General features: G+C 37.6%; 1 protein-coding gene across 1 annotated transcript in view; it reads right to left on the reverse strand.

Moving 5' to 3' along the window:
- DST (dystonin) overlaps positions 1–22943 on the reverse strand; it is a 515142-nt gene that overhangs the window by 260788 nt on the left and 231411 nt on the right. The window contains exon 5 of the mRNA XM_012558529.2: positions 18223–18284. Coding sequence (XP_012413983.1) covers positions 18223–18284 — 62 coding nt within the window. The remainder of the gene's footprint in view (positions 1–18222; positions 18285–22943) is intronic.

A 22943-nucleotide genomic window follows, 5' to 3' on the forward strand; every position in this document is an offset into this window, starting at 1 on the left:
AAAAGACAAAATAGTTTCTCTGAATATATAAAGAGCTTTTCTATGTGTCTTACATCATTCTAAGAGGCTGGCCAAGACAAGTGTCTGGAAGTCAGTGACAAGAAAAGTTAGGAAAAAAAAAAAAAAAAAAGACAAAATAGTTTCTCTGAATATATAAAGAGCTTTTCTATGTGTCTTACATCATTCTAAGAGGCTGGCCAAGACAAGTGTCTGGAAGTCAGAGTAAACAAATTTTATACAATAAAAGAAATAACTCAGTTACAACCCAAATGGACCAAAAGTTTAAATTGCCCATAAATCAGAAAATCAATAGCCCATAAGAAAGGCTGTGAGAAAACATTCCTTTAATAATCACTAAATTAACTAGATCCCCTCCAAATCTGTAATTCTAATGAATACAAAAATAATTAAATTTGTTTAAAATCGGTCACTTTAAAACTCTCCTGCCTTAAAACTTTCCCAAAGGATGTTAATGGATATTATTTGATAAAAAGGATTCTATGACCAAGTTAATTTGCAAAACACTGGAGTAAACAGGGTTCTTTACCACTGGATTTCTAAGAGTCTTTAATATGCTAATATGTACTGTAAATCTCTTTGATCAGGAAAGGCTGTTTTCCAAATTTTTTTAGCAATGGGAATCTTTTTTTCTCTCTCTCTCAAGAGCATCTCACAACACTGGTGTTTCTGGGAACTTGATTCGGGAAATGCTGCTTCTCTGCAAAAATTATTTTTATATATATATATTTGATCTTGTCAACTCTAGAAAATGAATAAAAGAAAAGAATTCAGCAAGAAAGTATTAATCAGAAATTTAAATTTACAACACAAAAGCTTGGAATTCTATTTAACAACCTGGAAGAAACTTTTAAATTGCTACATTATATACCAAAAAAAAAAAAAAAAAAAAACCAAACCCATTGCCATCAAATTGATTCCAACTCATAGCAACCCTATAGGACAGAGTAGAACTGCCCCATAGGGTTTCCAAGGCTGTAATCAGTCGCTCCGAGGGAAAAATGATGTGGCAGTCTGTTTCTATAAAGATTATAGGCTTGGAAACTCTGGCAGGGCCGGATTACCCAATAAACAAGGTAGACACGGGCCTGATAGTGCCTTCCGACCAATTTGCATTGCACAATTTCACCTATTCCCCACCACATCAGAGATGTGGTGCAACCCATGTGAAATTGCCCACCACAGATTAGCAAGTAAATACAATTAAACCCGTGCATACTTTGCTCAATGCAAACCCGTCTATACCATGTTTACTGGTTAATCCGCCCCTGCCGATAGGGAAGTTCTACTCTGTCCTATAGGGTCACTATGACTAGGAATCAGCTCGAAGGTAATAGGTTTTTTTGGTTAATCTTTACAGAAGCAGACTGCCACATCTTTCTCCCGTGGAGCAGCTGGTGGGTTCAAACCACCAACCTTTCAGTTGGCAGTTGAGCACTTAACTGCTGCGCCACCAGGGCTCCTTCACATTATATAAAATGCTTGGAAAAATCAAAACGTTTTCAAACATGGCTCCTTAAGTTTTTAATGTTTACACAAAATATAAATTTACACAAATTGCGCTTCATAAGAAAGGATAACATTAAAATTAACTCAGACAACCGATCTAAAGCACACGTTTCTACTACTTTGAGAACTTGTAGGGATACCTATGTTATATCCTTGTGGCATAACTATGCTTAAATCTAAGAAATAGCATTTTTACATTATTCTTCAAGAATTCAGTAGGTAATATTGTTTTTTGGAGGTTTAAAGTATTTAGTTTTGTTTTTTTTTTCTTTTGGGGGGTGAGATTTTTTTTTAAACCCTGGAAGAGTTAATGCTTGCTCTTACAGACACCACAAGTGCCAGAGTTCTGTGCAGGCAGGAGGCTGAAACGCTATGTTGTGGCTGTGGCTATGCTGGGCTATTGTTCTGTGAATTACCTTATCCAGGCTAAACTCAAGCAGTGATATGATGGCTCACAAATAATCCAAACAGTTGGCTGCCACTTACAGCATCTCACCTCAACTGTCATACCCATGCAGGGGAAAAAAAAGGTGTCAGTGCGGGTCTTGGCCAGGCCATGAGTAACACATTCCTTACTTAGAATTCACCATTTAACTGGCATTCACTACTGTAATATTATTATAAAACCACCACAGCTGCGCATTATGGTCACTACTATGACTTAAATCCATAAAACGCAAACATCAGGACTGCAACTGACAGTGACATAGAAGACAGGAGGACATAGTGAAGCTTTTAGAGTATATTAAAGGTTTATAGGTATAAGATATATAACAGCCTATTTTACACACATATACATACACACACTATGGAACAGCCACTATATTCAAAACATTATTTGTATTATTTCATTTAATATTTATGATAACCCTATTAAGAGAGCACTAGTCTTATCTCTAAGGAGTCCTGGCAGTACAGTGGTTAAGAGCTTGGCTGCCAACCAAAAGGTCAGTGGTTCGAACCCACCAGCCGCTCCAAGGAGAAAGATGTGGTAGTCTGCTTTTATAAAGATTTACAGCCTTGGAAACCCTATAAGGCAGTTAGTTTTTGGTTTATTCTTATTTCTGTTTTATAGATGAGAAAACTAAGGCTTAGAAAGGTTCAAGGTCACACCATTAGAGAACAGTCAAGGGGAGATGTGAGTCCATGCAGCTCGGTCCAGAGGCTGCTCTCTTAACCTCCACACTAAACCACCTTCCCTAGATTCCAAAGAAGAGTGAGGGAAGATGCTACAAAATGTATGAATATCTTTAAAAAACTAATCTCCAGGGCACACTCTAGGCATGACTAGCTAACTTCCATGCTGGCCTTTCTACTCACAGCTTGCTTTTCATCCTGTATCTGTCTGAAATTCCACCAGAGATTCATTTTCCACAGCATGGCTGGAGTGCTTTGCCATTTGTGGACTGCAGTGAATCATGTCCTGACACCTAGCTGAGACCGGCTGCTCTGGGAGTATAACATGGAATATGAACACTCTGGAACAGAGAATGCCTCAGGGAGACACACATGTGCACTAGAATCCCGGGGGAAAGGGAGACTCTAAGGAACAGGTGCAGAAATGGAAGTGAGAAGGTTTCACACTTAAACCTATTAGGGACTAGGGGAAAGGGAACACACTCTTTCTCCTCTAGTGTATATATGACTCCTTCATCTCAGTACCTAAGCTCTTAACATTTATAAAATATGATATGTATTAAATAAGACCTAGTGGGCTAGCCTGAGAATAAGATCAATATTATATTTCACCCATATAGGGAAATTCAGTCTGAGGCCTCTAAAAATGACATACAAAAGTTCCCATTCATATGTTAAGAACTCTTTGTACATGGCAGCAAAAACTGGCCTTATAATGCGTACCATGATCTCCTTAATTTTATTTGAAAACTAGTAGTATATTTCCAAGGGAATTTAAAAAAAAATCATGAATGAGGGTACTTGAACAATTGTGAAGAAAAATTCTTTAAGCAAACATCAGTGCCAAATACGTCAGCACTGTAGGGCAACAGTATAGTGCCCGCAGGCATGACTTTCAGCATTTTTAGAAGTACACAATACTTTTCTCTGCTTCAACAGCTGCCCTTTGAAGTCAGCTCCTTTTCCCTTTTTCACAATACAGAAATTTCTTATATAATTGAGATCAAATGACTATATGCACAGTCTCCAAACTCCTAGGCAAGTCCAACTTGATCCATTGCTACCTTTGACACCTTAACCATTTTCATCATCAAATCCTCTCCCTGGCAAATGTGGCCTTCTCCTACCTCTGTGATTACTGGCTTTGGTCTCCTTTGCTACTTCTTGTGTCAGCCTCTCTTACAACTAGTTTCTGAATTTTCCCTCAGGTTTGCAGTATAGAAAACCCTGACTAGTGCCTGGAAACAGGGTCTTCTATTGCTTCTATGGAAACGGACATCTTAGACTTTTAAAGAAATCTAACTACATCTGCAATGAGATTGTAGAGATTCTATCCATTATTAGAGAATTTTCAAGTGTGAAGAACCTAGCTTTAGCCAATATTCTTCCAAATTTTGTAACAGTGATTAGTAAAGCAAAGCTGATTAGTCACCTGAGACAAATAAACTAATCTCATCTATAAATATGAGCCAACTTCCTACTACCTCACCACAAATGGAAAAACTGAATTATGCAATAGAAAGAATATGAAAATGGGGTGAGATGACTGGATCCTAAGTCAGGCCCTTCTAATCATAATCTCTTTGTCCTGGGGCCTCAGTTTCTATGCCTATAATGAAATAGGTCCTTTCAACTTTAAAAGAAGGAAGTTACCATAAATTTATTTTTTCTCCAGACTTTATTTCTTTTTTTTTTTTTTTTAACCAATCAATCCTTTTACTTTCCCATCATGGTAGTTATAGTTCTATATTGTAGCTATGAAAAGAATGGTTTATTTGGTTTCATATTCATTCATTAAACAATAACTTCCTTAGAATGGTCTGAGGAAAAAAGCATCAGACACTATGCTAGGTCCTGGAAATGCATTGTTTTAAAAAAGACAGACACAGTCCCTGCCCTTATGCAGCTAAGAGTCTAACAAATAACAAACCAAGTCTTCTGCTTTAATCTACCTACTACAGAATACACACACTTCTTCCAATGTGAAGGCCTATACAACATGACTTAGGACATGACAGCACCACTGATCAAAGTGTAGCTTTTTTATTCTTTGAAACTGCCTTACTCAGTACCCTCTTCCAGTTAAACAAGGACCTTCAGGAATGCTGCTTTGCTTTTTCACATACTTCCATATCTCTAAATTCTTCCATTGATTAGAGAAGAAAGCAAACAGTAATTTATTGCCAAGCAGAAAGGCCAAGGCCTACTAGCAAAGACTTACAGTATGTGGGGAAATACTGAGAGAAATTAGGACAGAGTAAAGCAGAAATGTGTAATAGCATATTGCTTTTTTTTTAAGTTTTTACTTCTTCTCTGTCTTCATTTCTTCTTGATCACTCCTTAACTCTGTGACATGATGTGGTGGTTTGATGTAGTTCTCTGCTGCCAGAGGGACCTAGGATTAAATCTCACCTCTGCCACATTCCAGCTACCTCATTCTGGGCAGGTAATTTATGCTCTCTGAGCCTCAAATTTCCTCACTAAAGTGAGAATTAAAACAGATACTGCATATATCTAGTCTAGGGTCTGGCACAAAGTAAGCATGAAGGAATTGACTACAAGATAGAACTAAAGTTATTTGATGAAATTAAACCAAAACCAAACCCATCGCCATTGCGTCAATTCCGACTCACAGCAATGCTACAGGGCAGAGGAGAACTGCCCCACAGAGTTTCCAAGGAGTGGCTCATGGATTCGAACTGTCGACCTTTTGGTTAACAGCCTAATGCTTAACCACTGCACCACCACCAGGGCTCCAGCTGATGAAATTACTGAGTAAAATTTATTTTGGTGTTCTTAATGAAAAGATAGTTCAGTATTTTATCAACGAACACTAAAATCACTTATACAATGCTTAAATGACCTCAGAGGAAAAAAGAAAGTTTTTTTTGTCTTAAAGTAACATTTTGAAGTTCAAAATGTTTTACTACTAATTCATTTTTCGTTCTATTTAAATAAAGCCTTGTTCTGTGTTCTTCAAAAATGTCAATGTCATAAAAGTCAAAGTAAGGCTGTATAAATGTTCCCGATTAAAGTAAGTTAAAGAGACATGATAACTAAATGCAATACCTGACCCTGAACTGTATACTGCCCTGGGGGAAAACATCATAAAGGACATTTTAATATCAACCAACAAAACTAGAACATGGACAATAGATTATTTTACCCATGTAAACCTATGAAGCTAATAACTGTACTATGGTTATGAAAGAGAATATACCTATTCTTAGGAAAAACAAACTGAAGTACTTGGGGTAAAGGGTTATGGTGTATATAACTTACCCTCAAATAGTTCAGATAAAAAATTATGTGTGTATACATACATACATACAAACACATACACACACTGTTGTTGTGTGCTGTCAAGTCAATTCTGACTCATAGTAACCCTATATGACTGAGTAGATCTGCCTCCACAGGGTTTCCTAGGCTTTAATCTTTATGGGAACTGACTGTCAGATCTCTGCTTCCCCGGAGCCACTGTAGAGTTCAAACAACTGACTTTTTGGTTAGCAGCCAAGCACTTAATCATTGTACCACCAGGAGATATATATATATACACACACACACACGTGTATATATATATATATACATTTTATATATATATGTATATATATAAAAATGTGTGTATCTATATACATAGAGAAAGAACATGCAAATGTAGAGCAAATAGGGTGAGAAGTTAATAAGAGGTCAGTCTGAATAAAGAGTAAAAAAGTGTTCCTTGTACTATTTTTATTTTTGTAAATTTTTAAGGTTTAAAGTTATTTCCAAAGAAAACATTTAAAATTATAAAAATAAATCCCTGGTCTAACCCTGTTAATTAGTATTTCACACATCTTGTCATCTAAAAGAGTCACTGAACTATATAATCTTGGTCTTGAAAAGTATCTTAGACATCGTCTACTTCACCCTCTTACTCAGTACACTATTTCTATTCTGTAAATAAATCTCCACAAGAATACCTTCTGTGATAGCTAGAGAGGGCCCTGACCCATGAATCTATGGTTTTCATATCAGACAGTTTTAATTGTTCATACCTATTGTAGGCTGAATAAAAACCAAAAGAAACAAACCCATTGCCATCTAGTTTGATTCCACCTCAATGGCGGAATGTGTTAAGGAGTAGAACTGTGCTCCGTAGGATTTTCTTGGCTGTAATCTTTACTGAAGCAGATTGTCAGGGCTTTCTTCTGTAGTGCTGCTAGGTGTGTTCAAACCACCAACCTTTTGTGCCACCCAGGGACCTTGTAGGCTGAATGGTGATCCTAAAGATATCAGGTCCTAATCCCTGGAGCATATAAATATTACTTTATTTGGAAAAAGGGTCTTCACAGATGTGGTTAGATTAAGGATCTTGAGACCGAGAAATTACCCTACATTATTATAGTGGTACGTAAATCCAATCACAAGTATCCTTAAGAAAGAGAGGCAAAGGGATATGTGACACACACAGAAAAGGAGGAGGCGATGTGATTACAGAGGCAGAGATCGGAATGATACGGCCACAGGTCAAGGAATGCTGAAAGCCACCAGAAGCTGCAAGGAATAGATTTTCCCTTGAAGCATCTGGAGGGAACACAGCTCTGGTCACACCTTGATTTTTGCTCAATGATAACTAATTTTGAACTTCTGGCCTCCAGAACTGTAAGAAAACAAATTTCTGTTGTTTTAAGCCTCCAAGTTTGTTACAGTAACCATAGGAAACCAATAATATACTCTTAGATTAAAAACACACACACATTGAGTGTTTATTATGTACCAGGAGCTATGCCGGGCCCTGAGGGGGTGAAGTATTTTTATTTATTTATTTTTTACGTTGAGTCTAAATTTTCAACCCTGAAATTACCTAGCAATCTTCTTTTTGGATTAAATAAACCCAGAACTGCACTCTCTCTTATATGACCTCTCTGCCAATATCAAGGTCAACTTCCTACCTGTTTCCAGCATTCCTCAGCCAAGATGGCTTCCAAACTCTCACAGCCTTGATGCCTGCTTCTAGACATGCTCCCTTTGACTTTCCCTTAAAATGCATTATCGTGAACGGAACAAAATACTCAGGATGTGGCCTAAATAGGGAACAGTATAGAGAGTTATAGACTCTTGCTTCTATTAAGACAGCCTGAGATCGCATTCCGGTGCCACGCTGTTGTAAATCTTAGGTCAACAAAACTCCCCGGTCTTATCACATGAATTACTGCTATGCTAGACCTTCTGTACCACACAGGTGAATATTTCAATCTTCGAGCAGAACTTTACATTTTTCACTGTTAAATTTTGAATTTTTGATTTGAGACTAGAGCTCGAGCTTTCAAAATTGATATATTACACTGCATATCCCTCCCATCTGTAGATCTGATAAGTGGGCCTTCTCCATCTTCATCTAAGTATATGCTACAAAGCAGAGGGCAGATCCAAAAGAGGGCCTGCTGGAGTAATCCTGTACATGCCTCCCGCTAGGTTCACTCATTCAGCAAGCTCTTACCAAGCTCCAAGACAGAGTCACCTCATGGAATTCACAATATAGTCACATTTAGTTACTTAATGCCTGTGTATGAAATTCAAGGTTCCTCCTAAAATGTCAGTTCTATTATGTCATTCTTGTCCTCAAAAATTTCCAACAGCATCCTTGACTAACAGATCATATTTGTTTCTTATCTGGCCTCAACCTTCTTCTGTGTAACACAATCTGCTTTCAGACAAATGCCAGCAGTTGGGCACATCAGGCTAACTGTTGTCATCCCCCTCCCTATCCCACTTCTTCCTCTGCACCCAGCTTAAGTCATCTTCTCTTACCTGACACAGTCTCTAATTACTCCGTCTGGGGTTTACATTAACTTTACCTAAAGAATTTGGTCTTTATCCTTGGTTTCTGAAAGAAAAGCTCTAAAACCTTGGAATTTCCCCAGTGATTAAAGTGTATTTGATGAGGCCTCCAGACCACACCTGAGGTATGCTAATGAGATGACTCCAGGTAGGGGCTAGTCAGGCCAGAAAGCCCACCTTTTGTTATCAGCTGACCTCAGGGGAGGTGGGCTGATTCAATCAATCCTGCCTATATAAAGAGGCTCCAATAAAGGCTCTGGACATGAAAACTCCATGGGCTTCCTGGCTAGTGAAAGCCATTGACTGCGCGTGGGAGGTAGCACATCTGTTTCCGGGACACGAAGCTTCACACTGGGTACCCTCCAAGACCCTGCCCTATGCATCTCTTCATTTATATCCTTTTTGCTATAATAAAACTGTAATCACAAGTACAGTGCTTTCCATGAGTTCTGTGAATCATTCTAGCGAATTATGGAACCTAAGGGAGTAGCAGGAGCCAAGAGGTCAGAAGTGAGGGGGCTGAAGACTCCCAAGCCTATGGCTGGTATCTTGATGGGATAGAGAGAATCCCCAAATTTGTGGCCAGCAGGTCAGATCTGAGTGGGCCCCTGGAGACTCCCAAGCTTACAGCTGGCATTCTGAAGGTGTGGTGGGAAAACCCCAAATCTGCAGCCAGCAGGGCAGAAGTGCAGGTGTCATGGGGACTCCCAAGCTTGCGGCTGGTGTCTGAAGTCTTGCTACACTTGGCAGTATGGAGGACTGTCTGCTTTAACTTGTGAGGTCTGACCTAGCTCTGGGTGGTCAGGGTCAGAGGAAGAAGTGCTGCATGAGCAGCTGGTGTCAAAACAGAAGTGGAACAGAACCGAATTCAACTGAATTGATCTTTAACAAAACAGAAGTGGAACAGAACCGAATTCAACTGAATTGATCTTTACAGTTTAGAGGTAGGATTTTTGTTTTTCCACCCACTCAGAGTCACCCCAAACCCCCTGGCTCTGACCTATTATTAAAACTCTTATTGTTTATGCAGTCATTCTGGCACTTTATCATATGGTTTCACACATATATATTTAATATTCCCAACAAATTGGAAAGCTGTGTGAAAACAGAGACCTTCCTAAACTATATTTCAAACATGGCCCAGAATATACTAGAGGCACAATACAGCCCTCCTGAAAATTGCTGCTGTTGTTGTTGTGTGCTGTCAAGTCGGTTCCGACTCATAGTGACCCTACAGGACAGAGGAGAACTGCCCCCATGGGGTTCCCAAGGAGCGGCTGGTGGATTCAAACCGCCAACCTTCTGGTTAGCAGTCGAGCTCTTAATCATTGTGCCACCAGGGCTCCTGCTGAAAGTAAGCATAGTGTTATCCTTGACTTTTTTTTATTGATGAGGAAATTATCAAGAAAATCATTATTCTTCATGAAGAAGACATTCAGAATTATTTTCTTAATCCCAAGCTACCACTTCATCTTCACAGAGCTATCTGATATCCTTCCATGTATCTCTTACAATTTTGAAAATGTCAAGCTTACCAAATCACCTATTTTTTCCTCATTTACAAAAACCTGATTTTCAAGATTTGTTTCAAAATTCTACACTTTGGGCCTCTAACCAGACATTTCCCAAGAAGCTTTCAATCCTTCCCCTACTATATACACTGTTATGTCTTATATCACAGAAGAAACAACTCAAGCATCAGATCGTATTTGTAAAGAAATCAGACCAACGTCCGAATGTCAAGATCAGTTTCCCCTCTTTGGCTTTAACATCTCAACACTAAATTAATCCTCAAGAAGTTAGCACAATAGTTCATAAAGATAATGTTCTACATCCTAGCTTGATGAGTAGTGTCTGGGGTCTTACAAGCTTGCAAGCAGCCATCTAAGATACAACCACTAGTCTCTACTCGTCTGGAACAAAAGAGAATGAAGGAAACCAAAGACTCAGATAAGAAACTAGTCCATAGGACAAACAGCCCTCTTGAACTGCAGCCTCTTCTAACCTGAGACCAGAAGAACTAGATGGTGTCCAGCTACCAATACTGATCGTTCTGACCAGGGACACAAGAGGAAGTCCCAGATAGAATGGCAGAAAAATGTAGAACAAAACTCAAATTCCTAAAAACGTCAGAGTTACTGGAACGACAGAGATTAGAGGAACCTTGAGACTATTGCCCTAAAACACCCTTTGATTTTGGAACTGAAACTACTCCTGGAGGTCATCTTCTAGCCAAACAATAAATTGGCTTATAAAATAAACAACATAATTTATAACAGTATATTTATAATAACAAATAATGTGTTCCCTGAAACAACTATATGAGACCAAACGGTCAACATTTACCCAAAAGCAAAGATGAAAAGGCAAAGGAGGGAAGGGAAGCTAGATCAATGGAAATAGAACAAACAGGCTAGAAATAATGAGAATGCTGACACATAGCTGTATGACCTTGGGAAATTACTGACACCTCTCAGTTTCATCATCTGTAACACAAGGATAACAACAGTCAGCACTTTCTCATAGGATTGTTGTAAGAATTAAATACATTAACACATGAAAGAGAGAGATTCTGGAATGAGGTAAACTCTCAATCAATATTAGTGGCTATTATTAATACTGGTATTTTAAAAATCGACCATGCCCGTATCACTACGTGGGTACTGGGTATATGCTATTTTAGTTGTGTAATCATGACTTCTTAAATCATGAGGATTAATCAGTAAATAGTTTAAACTATTAGGTGAGAAAAGTAAACACAATCTCATAGCCAAGGAGAACCTGCTGCCAGGTCTGAAAACATTTCACAGTGCTCAAAAAAATCAAATGTGGGACAAAGCCCCTCATTCTAATCATGTTCTCATTTCATGAGTGTCCATTAAAATATTCAATAAAAGATAGCTACTGTTACTTTATAAACCTTACTAGATTTTTTATTGGTTGTACCAAATGGAACTGATGGTTATTACAACATTCAGCTATTTGTTTATGGTAGGGGTTCTCAAAGTGCATCCCCAGACCAGCAGTCAGCATTGAGCTAGAAATGTAAATTTTTGGAACTAGTTAGAAATATAAATTCTTGGGCCTTGCCCCAGACCTAATGAATCAGAAGCTATATGGGTGGGGCCCAGCAATCTGTTTTAATAAGCCCTCCAAGTGAGTCTGATATATCTGAAGTTAAAGAACCAAGGTATAAATCTAAGGTTTAGAAAAATAACAACTTATTTGCAAATTTTAAGAACCAAAAGCACTGCATTATACTTTTATAATATGTATTTTTCATTAGCTCTTTATAAAAGTCAATGCTTCAAACATTCCATCTCCTCTGTGTGCCCACAGAATAAAATTACTCAAGAACTATGCAATGACCAAGAACACAGAGCAAATAGAGCTTTTTTTCTATTCCCTCAAAGTTATCACTGTTTTCTCAGCTTGGGGATTTACATTTCCTTCCAGCCACCAAATCAGAAAATAAAGAATAGTGTGATCAATTCAGTGCAGCCATGAAGTCGATGACTTTATAGTGTGGGCAAAGGATTTCTGTGCCATGAGTAAATTAAGCTTTCCAAAGACATGATGGAACAAAGATAAAAATTTGACAGTTTGAGTGTCTCCCATGTGGTAACAAAGCAGGTTATTAACAAACAGGGTGTGGTCCAACATGGGAATCCAGGACTTTTTCTTCTCCAAATACATTTGTGTATCAATAAATTACAATGTATGCCAAATATCCTATTACACAATGTGAAGGAATAAATTTACAGTACAACTAACCAGTGTAGATGAATATATTTCCACTATAATTTTCCAGTTAGACAGAATCTACATGAGGCAAGTATGCTGTATGGACTTTTCCAGACTCCAATCTTCTCCTAAAAATTGTTCATTCCCTTAAGTTATTCCTCTTGAAAACAGTTTCCTGGTGATGGCTCAAGTTCTAATTCTGGATCATTAAGTAAAAAATTTAAAAAGGAATCTCTAATCTTTGATTAGAAACCCTGGTGGCAAAGTAGTTAAGAGCAACAGCTGCTAACCAAAAAGGTCAGCAGTTCAAATCCACCAGCCATTCCTTGAAACCCTACGGAACAGTTCTACTCTGTCCTATAGGGTGGCTATGAGATGGAATCGACTTGACAGCAACGGGTTTGGTTTTTGGTTTTTAATCTTTAAAAACTGTTAAAGTGCGTCAGAAACAAAAACACTTCTTTCTTGTTTTCCCCTAGAGCAAGGCAAGAACTAAATCATAGATAGGTACTTAAATCTTAGGTGCCGTTTATTTTATTACTGTCCTATATTTCCAGACAACAAGACAGAGTTGCATGTGATCAGTAATAACAACAACTAAATAGTTTTATAAAACCCTCTAGTTTATAAAGAGGTAGCATCTAGTGCCATAGGTAGAAGAGACATAAACAAATGCTGTAAATAATAAAAGAATGTCATCAGTTTTGTATTTTAGATCAGTTTGCTGGGTAAAATTTAGCTAACTGAAATCAGAAGGTACTTTTAATAACAGCCAGCTCATATTTTAGTACTATATTTAAAATTATGCTAAAGAATACTACATAAATGATTCTGGCTAGTTTACCTAGAATCCATAATTTACAAGGTAAACAATCAGGTCTATTCAGTGGTAAAGAGACGTGTAGAAGCAGCAGACGTGAAAGTGTTAACTTAACTTTACTCTTAAAAGCATTCTTAAGAATGATTTATCAAAAGGAAAATAATCTGACCGGAACAATCAGTTTAAAGACAAGCTAAGTCATACTAATAAAATCCAGAACACTAAGATTTAAATACATGTGGAAAAAAGCCAGAAACTTCTGCTCCCCAACAAATACAGGTTTTAGTTAACCAATCTGTTTATTTTAAAACTGATGTAATTTTAACTCTGATAAATATAAAAGAAGGCTATATTAAATTTTTTTCTGGATTAAAAAAACAAACGTGTTAAGGAAAAAATGTATGCACATATGAACTTAACAGCAACTTGAGCATTAATTTAACAGCTCCACAATGTTCACTTTTCTCAGACATATAAAATTTTCAAAATCAACCATGCTCAGAACCATTTCATGGGTACTCGGTATATGCTACTTCATAGATGCATACTCATGACTTTCTAAATCATGGAGATTAATTAGTAAACAGTTTAAACTATTAGGTAGAGAAAAGTAAACATAACCTCATAGCCAAGGAGAACATGCTCCCAGGTCTAGAACATTTCACAGTGCTCAAAAAAAATCAAATGTGGCACGCAGACCCTCATTCTAATTCATATCCTCATTTCATGACTCCAGGGCAGTTCTACCAGTAAATAACTGGGGCAAGTTCCCCCTTGTGTTAAATAAGGGAACCAAAACTGATGACTTGAAAGCCCTCCAAGTATGATTCTAAGTGAAAATATGACTGAGGACCAAAAGCTGCCAATCTTTCAAAAGTAGAATGAATCTTCACTGACTCCTTTTCTGTAAGAAGAGGAAAAGAGGGAGTAAAAAAGGACTTCAGCTCCCAGGTCAATTCTTGAAACACAGGGGTGAGGGAGGAGCAGCTAATACCTCAACTAAGTAATTATTCAGTGTCTCAGCAAGACTCCAAGGCAAGGAGACAATGAGTCAATCTATCTTCCCAGGAGATTCTGAACTTAAAATCTCAGCTCTTTCTAATACATTAAAAGAGAAAGTACTTCAGGCAAGAAAAGAGATACGAATAGAGGAGGTATAAGGGCACCAAAGGAAACTACTTAGCAATTTTGTCTTTAGTCCTCCAAGTCAAGTATACTCTTCTATACTATAAACTCTCATTTAATGAGTGCTTACAATATGCCAGGTACCGTGCTTTAGGCGTAGATGAGTTATCTCCTTCAAATGTTCACACCAACCTGTCATTACCACCATTTTACAGATGAGAGCATAAGAAAGTTAAGGCCACATAAACAAGTATAAAGCTTGAGCACAAATCCTTGATCTGCCTACTCCTCTTGCTGTCTCCCTTTTTTGGCTTTCATGTTACAAACTGGTAAACCTCATAGGAGACTTTTTTTTTCCCAAAAACAATTTTCTCTAACTTAGCAGAATATACCATTTAAAATGAAAACAAAAACAAAAACCAGTAGGCAAAGGTCTATTCTGAGTTTAACCTCTCAACTACCTCACTGTCCAAAGGAGCACGACTGACCAGAACAGTTGCCTTGGAGCCATAATTAGTGTGAAAAAAAGTCCTGAGTAAAGTAAGTAAAATAATAGTAAACTGAAATAAGTAAATGAAATAATAAAAATAACTTAGAAAAAGAAAACAATTTTAAGAATTATGTTAAAAGATGGCATGTTTAACATATCCCAAGCCTGAGTCAGCACTCCCAGGCAGCTAATAACAACATACAAAGAGCCAAGGACAAGGACTCTCCAGACCCTTGGCCCCTTACAGCTGTCCCAATGTACAACTCGAGGGCTCAGAGGGAGCAGCCCCGCCCCACAGTGTACAAGGCAGCCATTCTCTCCCCCTTTTTCTCCCTTCAACCTCCTTCTTTGCCCTTTGTCTCTTTTTTCCTCTACCTGCCTTTATTCCACTCCCTTTACAATGGCTTAAGGGCTACTTGTGGCTACATAACTGACAAAACAGAGAATTCATACAAAATATTCCCATTTTATCTGAATGATTTTACTTCTATTTTTTTGCTTTCCTTGTTTATCACTTAAGCACTCTTTTATTTTATCAACTCATTTCTCATAGTCACCCTTCCGCTTAACATTTATATAACACTATCCCATTTTCTTAAATATTCTTCAAATGGCAAACTTTTCATTAATCAAAAAGGAATATGGTAAAGCAAGAAAGGGAGCTCTGGTGGCACAGTGGTTAAGAGCTTGGCTGCTCACCAAAAGGTCGGCAGTTCAAATCCACCAGCTGCTCCTTGGAAACTCTATGGGGCAGTTCTACTCTGCTCTATAGGGTTGCTATGAGTTGGAATCGACTTAACAACAACAGGTTTTGTTTTGTTTTTTTTTTAAAGCAAGAAAGATATGAAACCTACTGCTTTCCTTAATCTGTTTCTCCCTGAATATGTTCAACATTTCAAGTGAAGGATGATACTTTTAAAAATCAATACAGAATGTTTGTTATTTAAAAAATTTTTAATCCAAATTTCATATACTTATATTCCACACTAGTTGTAGTATAACCAAATGGCCACCTGCAAAACAGTCCAACAATTCTTTTATTGAGACAAAATGAGATGCCTAGCATCACATTCCTTTTATCATCACCCGGGTCAAACATGGGAAAGACCACATGGAGGCTGAACTTTCTCCAGTTACCTAAGTAACACCACAAACCTTAACAGTCTGATGCCCCAAAATATTTTGGGACATTTACTATTTTTCTTCACTTGAAGAAACAGTTCAAGTAATTATAGTTAATGTTGATAACTTCTAGCATAAAAGAATGAAAGACAAAAAAACTATGTTCTGACACATCTGAGTTTTGTATCCAGAGATTTTACTGTCCAGTTCATACGATTATAAGAAAGGTTACTTTGCACTGATACCAAAACAAAACAGAAAAAGAATGTAAGTAGCTAACTGACAGGGGGAGTTAGCTAAGACTACTGTCCAGCTTTCCTTCTCCCTAAAGTGGTTCCTCATTTACTAAGAGCTAATTTTAAATTCTGACCTACAATAGACTTTAGAAACAAATAAGCTAATTTTATTACAACCCTAACCAGTAAGACAGGCAACTACCTATCGGCTGTTGTACCCAAAATATTTTTTATTTCTTATTCTGTTGCAGCAGAATTAAATCTTTGAGATGTGTCATTTTATTAGGAAAAAAAGAGGTTACACACTCCAGGTAAATCAGGATTTGAACCCTTTCTATCAGACTCTAGGCTATATGTGCTTAACCATTGAATTAAACCACCCCGGAGGGTTGCTGGATTAAATGATTTAATGTATGCAATGTACATTACACACAGTGGGAATATTCTCGTTCCTATGATGGGCCCTAGGAATGAATAACATAGCCTCTGTCCTCAAACAACTCAACTAGTGCTTTAACATTTTTAGCAAAAGTAATCTCCTTATAGTCAATCATCCAGTTTGTGAGCCATTCATAACATGAATGGCCCAGTTCAACATGTCTGGCCCATAGTACGTCCCCCCAGAATATCTGTCCACTGTCAGTGCTACAGTCATCCTCACTTGTGCTTCCACTTCCTCTCTGATACCTACTGCTCGCATTTCTGACTTGATGACCAACCTGGAACCACAGCAGTGATGCTCCAGAAGACATGGCACGACCCTCTGAGACCCCGCCCCCCCAGCCACCTGCCAGAAGCCCGGGCTACAAGGGCTGCTGTGCCAGCAGTCCCACAGGGACACCTCTTCATCAAAAACCTTGCTTCCCTTGGAGCTACCTCAGAGATGAGAAAATCCTCTTAGAGCTTCAACTCCAAAATTCCATACCCCAGCCCATCTCCTACCCTACCCTGTGGATAAGAGTCCCTCTCACACTGTGTGCATGGTAACTGCAAAACAAGGGAGAAGCTTGGAAAGGGGCAAGTGAACTGTTGGCATCTTTCAGCAGAATTCAAAATATACTTTCTCATAAAAACATCATAAAGCAGAGGGTTCTCAACCTTTTGCATCTTCAAATGGGAGAGCTAGGATTCAGCTTCTGACAGAAACTCCCTACAGAAGTGATTCTCAGCTGGAGAGTGGGTGATGTGCCCTCCCTAAAGGATTTAATGGAATTTGGGAAAAAAGGGTTTTTGTCAATGGATGAGAAAGGGGGAACTGAAAAGCCTCTCAGGTGAATTCTGATATGCCCTCTGAAATAAGAATTACTTTTATGAAAAGTGATTAGCGGTGTTATATTATTGGTACCATCCCTCAGCTACATTATGGTTGAAATAGGATTTGCTTAAGAATATAACCACGTTTAAAATAACGTTTTTATGTGAGAAAATTTTTCCCAGTTTAAACAACAGACTTAACACATTACCTGTTTCCAAGTTTGGAACTGTCCATAAAGGAAACAAAAAAAGTGACTAATATTTACTTGTGAAGTCCTAAGGGTTATTCACCTGAGATTTATGGAAGGGCTTCAGTGGGGTCCAATAACTCCATGATATTGCAGGCAAATGTTGTGTACATTTCTGGAGAGCTTATATTATATTCTCAAAAGGACCCACAGAACACAAATAAATATTAATGTAAGAACTAGAATTATTAATTGCTTCACAGACGGGGAAATGAAGACGTAAGTTATCGTTGGTCATACTAAGTACAATAAGTGAAATGAGTCTAGACTTCTGTGTCTATAATCCATTTTTATTCTCATTTAACCCTCTGCCATCCACATAAATCTGATGCTAGAACTTGGTTTGAATTTTGAGAGAGAAAAGAAAATCTTACTGAGCAATGTTGCTTTTCCATGCCCTAACATGTAAATATTTATGATTTCTTAAACTGCTGAAATTTTTTAGAGTCCAATAATGATAGGTTTTACTAATGTCACAGAATACACTGTAATCGCCAAGTGCTTATCTTCCCATCTCCGTCTTTACCCACCAAATAATTATAGATGCCTTAACTGCATGTGAAAGAAATGCTCTAGAATTTAAACTTTAAAGTGATATTCAAAAGCTGTGCTTTAGAGCTATACAATCAATTGCTGCTCAATAAATTTAAGTATGCAAAAGAATTCCAAGATGTGAAAGAAATGTAAACTGACCTTCATGAGATGTTGATTTATCCATTTTGTAAACGTTTTCTTTTGAACTTTGTCCCGTTCATCTGAAAAAAAGAGAAAAAAAAAGATAGAAAATAAGGTTGATAAAACCTATGAGTAGAATACTTTGTGACTATGCATATCAACAATAATAAGGTATTCAAAAGATACTGCTTAGTACATCTGAATTTTCTTCTTAAATTCTGGCAGCTTTAGGTTATCCATAAGTAAGTACTAAAGGTGTGTCTGTCAGATTGGTTGTATTTGCCAACATTATTCCATTAAATAAATGCGCTCTGCCATTCTGTCACATAACCACCCCCACCCCCACCACCCAGCCGCAAAACGTCTAGTCTAACGTGGCTAGCTTCAGGTGAGTCCTTGCACTGGAACTACCCAAAGCACATTAACACACATTACACCACGCGTGCACTTCACAACCACAAGTAGTATCACTCCCATTTTACAGAAGAGGAAACTTGCCCACGATTATCCAGCAAATAGCTTACAGTTTTGATAAAAGGCAGAACTTAAATTCAAGCCTTTTGGGTTGAAATCGAGCTCTGATTCAATTACTAACCATGCTGCTTCTCTGTAAGAAAGAAACACCCCAACTAGACCCTTGCTATAGAGTGTAATACTACCCTGATTACTATAGACATGGCACAGAGAAGGGTAAGGGAAAGCTCCCTCATAGTTTGAGAAAGAGTAATTGGATTGTTCTAGTTCAACAACTTACTATTTCAAAGGAGAAACAATCTTCCAGCACTTAGAGCTAACATTCAAAACCATAATTATCTCCTTCCTCCCCGCTTCTAAGCAGCAATTCCCTACTTTCTTGTTTCCTTCTTCCCTCCTTTCTGAATCTGGGGATACATCTTTCTCCTTTCCTGGTGATCTTCTTCCCTTTCCCACCACAATCTAGACTCTCCAACCTTTCTCTGGGGATAAGAAATACCTCGCTTTTTTCCTTCATCTTGTTCCTCCTCATTCTTCCTCCCTGTCCCCTCTTAAACTACTGTAATGGAACTAGGTTTCTTTGAAAACGCTTGTCCTACTTATTCAAAGTATTCACGCACTCTACAAAAGTACTTATGCCTTCTACAATAATGTAAACATAAACAAAAATACAAAGACAAATCAACTGGGAGAAAAACATGTAACATATGAGACAGAGGGTTCATAATAGTAATAAAAAAGAACTTAGGGGGAAAAAAGGTGAACACCTTAATAGATAAGTGGACAAAAGCAGATAGTTAATCCTTAAAAAAAATTATTGCCCACAGGTGCTCAATCTCACTAGCAAATAAAAATACAAAATAACACAGATAAAGCATTTTAACCTAAAAGAATGCCAAGATTTTGTGAAAAAAATAATACATTGACAAGAACACAGGGGAACAGATACCCTTCCATATTTTTAGTGGAAAGGTAATTTGGTTTAAATCCTTTGGAACTATGTTGTTCGATACAGCAGCAAGTAGTCACATATGGCTACTTAAGTTTAAACCAAATTAATGAAAATTAACAAAATTAATGATTCATTTCCTTGGGTGTACTAGTCACATTTCAAGCACTCAACAGTCACATGTGGCTTAGTGGCTAACAAACTGGACCGCGCTGATATAGGTCATCCATATCATCACAGAAATTTCTGTTGGACAGCACTGCTCTAGAACAAAACTGTATTGGGCAGCGCTGCTCTAGAACAAAGCTGTATTGGACAGCACTGCTCTAGAACAAAGTTGTATTGAACAGCACTGCTCTACAACAAAGTTGCATTGGACGGCGCTGCTCTTGAACAGTTTGCCTTTAAATACCATCAAAAGTCTTAAAAATGTATACACCCTTTCCAGCAATTTTATTTCTAGAATTTATCCTAAAGTTATAATTGTGGTTTTGCACAAAATGTATCTATAAGAATATAAAGCCGAATGCTTACAACAGCAAAATAAAAACTTGAACAAAGCCTAAATGCCAAACAATAAATGGTTAAAGAAATTTTAATAAAGCAATTCAACTGTAATTCATATTCAATTCTTTGCAAAGCTATTCAATGATAACATATGACTTAGAACTCTCCTACAGAGTAATCCCAACCTGAAGGGATAGGGAGAACGATATAATCTAGTTTGTATTTCCCAACTATTTCTTTCTCAAGTACTTCCTTGAAACCCTTTCCATTTCCTATCATGATCTGCCAGAGAGAAACAAAAAGGTACCTAAATACAGCCTATCATTTGGTTCTGCCCGTAACAATAACTGTTTAGTGCCCCAAACTTATAGTCTTCTTCTTGACTTAACATCGGATATTAAAAAATTGGAAGAGGGGTTGCAGAAAGCAGACCCAGAAGGTAGAAGCTTGCTAGATTTGAGTACAATGCTCAGAATTTATGCTAAAATGAGCAAAAATTTGCCTAATTCCAAATGTAAAATCCCCCAGTACTTTGCTTATAACAAACCTGCCAAGAACTACAATACTAATAATTATTAATCAACATTATCATCCACAAAATATTTATTAATCCTCTTAGACTAGTGCGTTGGTCCTTTGGTCCTTTAGGGGCACCATCTATACGTCACTCATCTTTGTCCACCCCATCCACACTGGATGCCACAATACTTTTACGCACACAATAAATAAATGCCCATGATGTGAATTAATTATGTGTCAAAAAGGACCCAACTCAGAAAACCAACATTCATCTACTTACATTCAGTAATATATAACTATCTCTCTTAAAGCAATAATGGTGTCTAAATTTCTTCAGAATTGTTACTCCTAAAGAGTGCAGAATGAACTTAAACTACTAATTAATACATAAGATAAGAACAAAGAAAAAGAAGCAAAATACTAGTCCTCCTCACTGATAAAACACAGATTCTATACTTCTCTCACTTACTCACTCCAGGATCTACTGGGCTCCTACGATGAGCCCAGTACCATGGTAGGGCTGGGAACCAGGATAAATAGAAAGAACACTGGTCCTTGCCCTCATCATCTACAGAGAGCACCTGACATGCAGGCAGTGTGATAAGCACTCCAACTAAGAAAAGTCTGTGGTACTCATCATGTAAGTAAACGTGAAGGAGAGAAGAACCTGGCCCTGGGAAGTAGGGTAGCAAGACAGGAGCTAGACATGCAGAGTCCTCACCAAAAATAAACCCTGATTTAATAATTTAACATTGAAATATCCATGGTTAGAATCCAAGAACTGTGAGCACCTCCAGACGTGCCTCCACTTCCCCAAGAGACTATCATCCTTCAAATGGAAGCACTGAAAACATTTCAACTACACGCAGGGTGCTGGGAAACTTGGCTCTGCTGTATGCTGTGAACTTTGGACAAGTCAAGGCAAACAATGGAACCTCTCCCCCAAAGTGTAACATCCACATCACATTTTCAGCGGCGCTTTTTGAAACCTCCAGCAAAAACAAAACACAGTGAGAAAAATAAAGACTACTTCCTAGATACCAAATATTATTCGCATCCGATTAACAACCTAAGACCCTGACGTTAAATCTTCAAAAAAAATTAAGATGTATTATTAATTAAAACTTTATAGTTCAAGAATTGACAACTTCTATATCAAGTTTCAAAATATAAGACTGTGGTACACCTCCAAACTTTATATTAATTAATATAAACTCTTACAAATTTTTAAATTCCCTTAAATTAATATATTATGTGTATTATATAAATTCTTCTCTTGGTACATAAAAGTTGACAAAATAGATTTACTTATTATCTTCTAAATTAATAAATCTGGTCCTAAGAGTCTGGCTGCTAACCAAAACATCAGCAGTTCAAACCCACCAGCCACTCCTTGGAAACCATATGGGGCAGTTCTACTCTATCCTATGGGATTGCTATGAGTCCGAATCGACTCAATGGCAACGAGTTTATATATATATATTTTTTCATTGTACTTTAGGTGAAGATTTACCGAACAAATATTTTCTCATTAAACAGTCAGTACACATATTGTTTTATGACATTGGTTAATAACCACATGACATGTCAACACGCTCCCTTCTCGGCCTTGGAGGACCTTTTTTTCTTTTGGTGAAAATATACATAGCCAAAGATACACCACTTCAAAAATTTCTACATGTACAATTCAGTGACGTAGATCACGTTCTTCCAGTTGTGCTGGTATTCTGACTTTAGATGAAGGTTTACAGAATAAAATAGTTTCTCATTAAACAGTTAGTATACATATTTCCCTATGATAATGGTTAAGAACCCCACTACATGTCCACACTGTCCTTACTCAACCTTAGGTTCCGTATCACCAGCTTTTCTGTCCCCTTCTGCCTTTTAGTCCTTGTCCCTGGACTGCTGCGCCTCATTAGTCTCATTTTGTTTTATGGGGCTGTCCAATCCCCGGCTCAATGGTGAACCTTGGGAGTGACTTCACCACTGAGCTAAAAGGGTGTCTGGGGGCCATATTCTTGGGGTTTCTCCAGTCTCTGTCAGGCCAGTCAATCTGGTCTTTTTATAATTTTTTTATTTTTTATTTCTCATTGTACTTCAGGTGAAGGCTTACAGAACAAATAGTTTCTCATGAAACAGTAATACACATATTGTTTTATGACACTGATTAACAACCCCACGACATGTCAACCCTCTAACTTCTCGACCTTTTTTTTTTTTGGTGAAAATATACATAGCCAAAGATACACCATTTCAAAAATTTCTACATGCACAGTTCAGTGACATT

Source organism: Trichechus manatus, unplaced genomic scaffold, assembly GCF_000243295.1.
Source record: "Trichechus manatus latirostris isolate Lorelei unplaced genomic scaffold, TriManLat1.0 scaffold00172, whole genome shotgun sequence".
NCBI lineage: Eukaryota > Metazoa > Chordata > Mammalia > Sirenia > Trichechidae > Trichechus > Trichechus manatus.